At 41.3% G+C, this 7374-nt stretch overlaps 1 protein-coding gene across 1 annotated transcript; it reads left to right on the top strand.

Annotated features, from left to right (window-relative positions):
* On the top strand, positions 1-7337 carry LOC106964984 (membrane progestin receptor gamma-B-like). Its single transcript, XM_015060812.1, has 8 exons — positions 1-144; positions 589-716; positions 4105-4310; positions 4576-4702; positions 4870-4914; positions 5423-5513; positions 5926-6070; positions 6834-7337. Exons 1-8 carry the CDS (start codon positions 91-93, stop codon positions 7112-7114), a joined length of 1077 nt encoding a protein of 358 aa, XP_014916298.1. The 5' UTR covers positions 1-90; the 3' UTR covers positions 7115-7337.
* The last annotated feature ends 37 nt before the right edge of the window (positions 7338-7374 follow it).

The following is a 7374-nucleotide window of genomic DNA, read 5'->3' as shown; positions in this document are numbered from 1 at the left end:
AACACACACCTTCATAGAGTGTGAGGCACACCCCGGCTGTGGCCTCAGTTCAGCTCTCCCCTCTCACGGCGGCGGCGGCACCCTGCAGTCATGCTCAATCTCATCAAATTTCCACGAGTCTTCAGCATCAATCAGGTGCCCAAAGTAAGTCCATCTTCTCTGCGCGTTCACTAAAAGAAAAAGAAAAAAACTGATTATGTTGACTTACCTGAGAGTTGGAGGGAGGAGTGGTGGAGGAATGAGGAGAACTTTCAGTCATTAGGAGTGAAGAAGATTTATGTGTTAAAGAATAACTGTTTTAAAACATTCCTGTTCTTATCTTGCTCAGAGCTTTTCTTTCCCACTCGTGTTAACGTCCAGCAGTTCGGAAGAAACGTCTTTGAATTGACTTCGACTCAACTTTATTGCAAATACATCTGTACCTCCTGATTAATTTGTATTAATGTTGTAATAGTTTATCCGTCTCGCGTGGAAATGCATTTTGTTTTGCCTGCAGAACAGAAGTGAAGAAAAACAGGTTTCTCAGATTTCCCTTAGAAGTGCAAGCCAAAAACAATGTTGTTTTTTTTTTTGTCCTTCTGTGTGGAGGTTTACCATGAGGACAGCATCATTTCTGGGTACCGGCACCCCAGGAGCTCCGCCACGGACTGCATCCTCAGCCTCTTCCAGATGACCAATGAGACGCTCAACATCTGGACACACTTTCTACCCACCTGGTAAGCTGAAAATGTTTAAGTATTTTTAGTTTGTTTTTGTTTTTGTTTTTTTTTTTTTTGCTCTGTGTGCTAAAATAAAAATAAAACGAGGCACCTGACAGAATTTATATACATTTTTTTTTAAAGATAACACACTGACCCTGGAAGCAGGGAAACTTTCTCTGATTTCATCCTTTTGTTAAGCTTCTATTATTCTGCAGATTTTTTTTTGTGTGTCAGTAACATCGATTTGGCCGGATATCACATACCTGAATTAAAGAGGCAAAGCGATTGCATAACAACACGAAGCACCCAAAAAAAAAAAACAAACAAAAAAAAAAAAACGTGTGCCCACGTCACGGGAAGGGAATGACACACATCCTGTAAAACCTGCAGGCCAAAGAGCTTTCCAGATGTTTCTTACATAATACCAGCTTTTTCTTCAATCACAGGAACATTCTTAGATTCTCGTGATTCCATTTTTATCTTCTGGAGAAACCTTCTCGGCCCTGTTTACTGTCCAGGTCCTGTACGGGATTAGATTAGATTTCTACATGCATGTAGTTTTCCCAGTCTTTCACCAGTGTAACCCGAGACAGACTGAACATCCTGACAGGTTTTGTTTTCAAGTCACCATCACAGCAGCCATGTGGGCCCAGGCTTAGAGAAAACCCCTCTAAGTTTATACAGTTTATGCATTATTAAACTGATTTGCCCGTTGAATTTTTTTCATAAACAAGGAGTAGATTAGGTTCATGTGGCAAGAATAAGAGACATAATGGAAGTTGCACACGGCGCCAAAACAATGACAACCTGTCAACGACGCAGGGAGGAGAGAATCTTTAGACGGCTGTGGTGCTTGTTCCTTGAGAAAATATCAGAATTTGCCCTGTGCATCAAATCACATTTTTAATAAAACGGTTGTCACCGAAAGCCAATCTAAAGTTTTATTATAAAATGTAGTTGCAACAAAAGCCCGCCCACCCACGAAGAAAGAGGTCGCCTTAAAAAAAGAGAGAGAGAAAAAAATACAACAGAACAGGGCAGTAAGCGTTCATAGATTCCTTGACATACCCAGCCGTAAATGAGCTGTTACATCAATCAGTTTTACAACTACATTTAAAAAAAGAACCATATGTGGCATCGTGATTCAGGCGAGCAGATGACCAAATCCAAGCATGATTCCCACGTACAGAAACATAAAAGGAGGAAAAGGGGAGAAAGAAATGACACTTTCTGCTGACTGGGACGACCAGTCAGCAAATATTTATGATATAAATAATGGGTAGGACAGAGTATTTCCAGTATGAGTCGAACTTATACATATATTTCCAAAAAGACTCCAGATCTTGCCAGATTTGTCACTGAGATTCTGAACAGAAGAACGGAAAACATGGAAACCCGACAAATGTGCGTGAGCAGAACAGAAGCCTGCTATTTCAACATTAAGGGAAGACAGCCAAAGAACGCCACAGGTGTTACATCAGTGACGTGTTTATCAACCACGCCTACTTTGTGATAGAGAGGAGGTGAAGGGTCAGAGACCTTATTCAGGGGGGGTTTTAATTTCAATTAACCAGACACATGCTTTGCGTGTGTTTTCTTTTTTTTCCTCCTTGTCTTTATTCATCCTTGTAAACACGGGGACTTCACCTCGACATTCCTCTGCCGTGGAACCACAAACATGCATTCAGTAGTTAATAGGTTAATAGGTAGTCTGATCAAATCTTTACAGGGGGAAACCACCTCATTTTGAAATTGCTTAGCAAAAAAAACAAAACTATTTTTTTTACCCCTAAAAACCCAGAGCCTCATGTTGACCCCCTCAGGTTCCTCCACCTGCTCCGCTTAACATCAGCGCTTGGATGTTTTCCAAATGCTCAGCCGCAAACCTCAGGGCGCATTCAGCTTGTCTGTGTGTGTGTGTGTGTGTGTGTGTGTGTGTGTGTGTTTGTGTTTATGTGAGTGTCTTAAAGTTGCTGCTGAGATCAGTGCCCCTCGTGGCCTCGCTTCACTTCCTCCCAAACGAGACGCCGGCCTGTTTTGGCTGCGCTGTCCAAAAGACAAGGGGCGTGTGTTCATCAAACCTGTGTGTGTGTGTGTGTGTGTGTGTGTGTAGATGTGGGTCTGCTTGGAATATCGTGAAGACACACGGGTGCTTGTGTCAAGGGGGAGAGGTGAACCTAAAGGCCTGGCACTAATGAGCAGCTCTGCGCTTCGGGCTTTCATGCGTATTGCCACAATTAGCTAACTGCTCAGTGACGGGGAAACCCACTGACGGCAACACGCGACGCACACTACAGCTAATCAGATCAGGTTGTTTGTGTAGTGCTCTTAGCTGTTATGTAACTGACTGGTGCAGGGAAAAAAACTGGTTTAACTGAGGGACAATAACTCATAATTGTATACAGAGATTGTGTTTCCTGAAGGAGCAGCGTTGGATGATTGTGTTCATAATTTTGTGGGCTGTTTTATTTCTAATACGACCAGCTCTTGTGAACATTTATGACTCACCTGCTATAAAAGTCTTATTTAACGCCTGTGCAAACAGAAGTGAACAAATAATATATTGTAGTACTAAATGAAAGCACTAAAGTTCCCCTACTTCGCTGCTGTAGTCTGGAAAGAAGAAGTCTGTTTATGCTGCACTCGCACCCACATTTAGAGTCCAGCATGCAAAATATTAGACACTAAATGTTGATATACCTCTCTGTTTTCTCCTCTCCATGCATTTCCTCATGTTGCTGACACAAAATAATAAATGTGACTTTTCCTGACACTGTTGTTTGAACATATGAAAATGAAGAACATGAAGGGTTCATTTGGGATATTTGTGTTTCGGGTTTATTTCAGATCTTCTTCATCTTCGTTAAGTTTGTACATCTGCCAGTTATTACTTTAACAGCTTTTGTTTTAAACTAGCATAATGTGAAAGGTTTATATTGCAAAGGGCAGAGCCCCTTTCTGAGTGTATTTCTGAGAGAAATGCACTGATGATGGGGCTTTTCTTCATTCTATGAAACTAAAAGAATCAGCAGAGTTACTATAAGAAGAAAATTAATGTTCAATAAATAAAAACATTTTTGAGTAAAAGCAAAACTTGAAATCCAACAGTGCCACTCTCTTAGTTTTTTTAATTATTGTTATTTTAATGATTTAACTCTATTTAACTCTCAACATTATGAAAAATGTTTTCAGTTTTCACTCTTAAACGTTCAAAGTCGTTCTTTCAGCGGTTGATGCAGGTATGACATTCTTCACTCTTCAGCCACTGCAGAAACATCATTCTTGCTACTTTTGTCTTGTGGATAATCACTGCAGTTGACACTCGCTATTACCAAAGTTTATTTTTCCTTCTATCAGGCGGAAAAGTAACACGTTTTTTTGTTCTTTTTTTCTTTTTGGGCAGGTACTTTCTGTGGAAACTGGTGACGGTGGTGCTGATGCAGCAGGGATGGCAGGACTCCTTCACCTGGCCTCTGATGGTCTTCCTCCTCTCCTGCTGCATTTATCCGTTGGCGTCCAGCTGCGCTCACACCTTCAGCACCATGTCGCCGCGGGCGCGCCACATCTGCTTCTTCTTTGATTACGGGGCGCTCAGTTTCTACAGCCTGGGTGAGCACATCCTCTCTATACACAGAGTGGTGAAAGTTTAAAAGCTTCTATCAGTGTTCTCTCAAATGACTTAGCTACCCTTTTGAAATTCGCTTGATACCAATATTTGCTTTGAATTAGAGAACATGGTTGCAAAATGTCAGAACGGTTTGCATTTGCTCTCGATGTGGAAGCATTTATTCAGTTAGAATATCATTTTTCATCGGCAAAGATCTATTTTCCTGATTTTAAATAACTTTGAACGATCGCTTTGCAATTGCTGCAGGGGCTGCAGTCGTTTATTCATTTTACGCTTTCCCCGACAAGTGGGTGAACAGCTCCTTTCATCAGTGGTACATCCCCATCGCCACGGCCAACACTGTCATCTGCACCGTCCTGGCCTGCTACTCCAGGTATGAGCGTGGAAATGATCGGTTGCTACTTTTAGTAGAAGTATGTAAAGTTGAGTTTTATTCTTGAGCCAAGTGAAGATCGTCTTACACACACAAACACGTTAATTACTTTTATGGCATCGTCAACTAATCCCTAACCTTTCGTCTCATCTCTCTCTGTCACTCAGGCTTGGCTTTCCGTTCCTGCAATATAACGGCGACTTTGTGAAAAGGTAAAGAGACTGCAAACAGGAAAAGAAAAAACATCTTTTTTTTTTGTCTTTATCATCTTCCACAACATTTTTACACTGATTCTGTCTCAAGAAGTGTCAGAAAAGCAAAATGCAGCCGCCTTCTAGGCTTTTGTCGTGTTTTGTCATCCGGCAGCCACGACAGATACTTGTTGCATAATTGGAGGAACTATTGAGCAACATTCTGCTCAGTGCAATGGGTGTTGGTTGGCAGTGATTACAGGGACCAGCCCTAATCTGGGCCGTGTAGTTTCACATGGTTAAGTCAAACAAAGAGCAGCTCAATGTGTTGAGTAACAATCACCCTACTGTAAGAAAACCGACACTTATCCCGATTTCTGTCTGATACACATTACAAATAATGTCAACCAGACTCTTGATAAATCCTCATCAGGACTATTTAACCATGAAGAATTGTTAGTCCCTGTATTTTGATTGCATAGTCATTTAAAAAAAAATATATATATATATATTGTTTTTTTTTTTTCAGATTACCTGGGAATCCAAGATTCAGCAAATTCTTTCGCATCCTTGCCTTCGGCTACCCCTGCCTGTTTGACAACATTCCTCTCTTCTACAGGGTACGCCTGCTTTCATCCTCTTTACACCATCCACCTGCTTCTTTGCACTCGGCTCACCTTGCCCAGTAGGATACTCTATGCTCCTCTAAATCTTGATTAGGTTTCGACATTTTGTGATTAGTGGGGCAAGAAATGTATAAATGCAGGTGGTTTTACACAACAGAAGACTAATAGTCTGTTACTGAAATGTTAAAGAAAAAAAAAAGAAGATTCTACCTCAAGAGGAGTGAGGAAGGTTTCCATTTTTTTCTATTTTGGACTTTTCATTTAGATGCTTGACTGGCAGGCGTGTATTTATGACTTACATCTCAGCAGTGCTTCAGTTTAAGCCTCGTCAAGAGACGTCAGCACGCTCAACATGCTTTACAGTTCCCTGTTTTTCGCTGACATCATGTTTGTGTCATGTTCCCAGGTGTTCCTGTGCACGGGGGATGGCTGCACTGACAACGACACCAACATCCTCCACTACAAACACATTGGCTTGGCTCTCCTCACCGGCTTCCTGTTTGCCACCCGCTTACCTGAGCGCCTGGCACCCGGCAGCTTCGACTACATAGGTGAGATTCCTCCTCTGAGGCGCAGTCATTGTTTTCAAGCTCTCATCACTCAGGTCAGATCGCTGCAGATAAATATGTTGTAGTGTAAGTTGATTCAAATTCTTAATGAGCACAGCCAATCAAACAGGCAAAGTTAGGATTCGTGCTAGATTTGACACTCTTGAGAACACTTTGAAAACAGGCACAAATGAAGTGCAACTCATGCAAGACACCAACATTAATACAGTATTTGCATGTTTGGAACAAAAACTTAAGCAGCGTTTAAATGATCCACGTTTATAATAGTGACTGTATCTCAAAAATCAACATATAATTGGTTTGTTCAACCAATTCAACAATTGGTTGAACAAAAATAATACAGTTTGAAATGGAAACATCAAGAAAATGTACTAACATAAAAAATTAAGTAAATTACAATATTTCTGACAAAGGATAAAGATGGATGCTACACACGTATTAATCACAGCTACATGAAGCAGACCATTGATTACTTTTAGACACCCTGGATACCTGAGCTCATAAGTGAAAACGTATTTACCTGAAGTTTAATGAGTCAATGTCGCTTTACAGCTACCTGTTTTATTTGGCTGTGAAACATTCACATATTTTTTTTCCCTTTATTTTCCGTTTTTCTGTTAAACATTGTGAGAAAGCGTTAATGCACAACCACTGCTGGGTCGTCGCTAACAGCCAGTAAATCATTTGCTCTGTGGTGAAGATGAGACGCTTTGACTCAAGTGTGACTCGACTGCTCCCCCTGCAGGTCACAGCCACCAGCTCTTCCACGTGTGCGGCATCCTCGGCACCCACTTCCAAATGCTGGCCGTAGAGCAGGACATGGTGACGCGACGCCCCTGGCTCACTGCTAACTCCATGCCTGTCTCGTTTGCTAACTCTCTGGGTCCAGCACTGCTTTGTGTGGTGGTGAATTTGATTATCATCTGCTTCTTTAGTCTACCTCTCCTTTCTGGCCCGGCGTGCCAGAAAAGCAAAGAGGGAAAAAATCAAAAGAAAGCGGCAACCAAAGTCTGCTCCTGCTACTAAATCTTAACCCAGGTTTTATAGATGAGTGAAAAGAATAGGGGGCCAAAAAGAAACAGTGTACAAGCACATTCAGCTGTGATAGCTGCTGTTGAAGTATTCAAGAGCTGAGCTGAAAATCTAGGGACGAGTTGCACAATGCACTACAATGAACAATTTAATAAATCAGTGATTCTTGAGAATAGGGACAAAATGGGTTTTAATTTTCCCCCTTTTTTGTTGTTATTTCTCAACCTTATGTATGCAAATATGACAAATAATGT

The sequence above is a fragment of the Poecilia latipinna genome, unplaced genomic scaffold (assembly GCF_001443285.1).
Source record: "Poecilia latipinna isolate Pla-1442-1.1 unplaced genomic scaffold, P_latipinna-1.0 Scaffold1745, whole genome shotgun sequence".
NCBI classification, from domain to species: Eukaryota; Metazoa; Chordata; class Actinopteri; order Cyprinodontiformes; family Poeciliidae; genus Poecilia; species Poecilia latipinna.
Note: the sequence above shows the minus strand (reverse complement) of the source record. Positions and strands in the feature narration are given on the sequence as shown.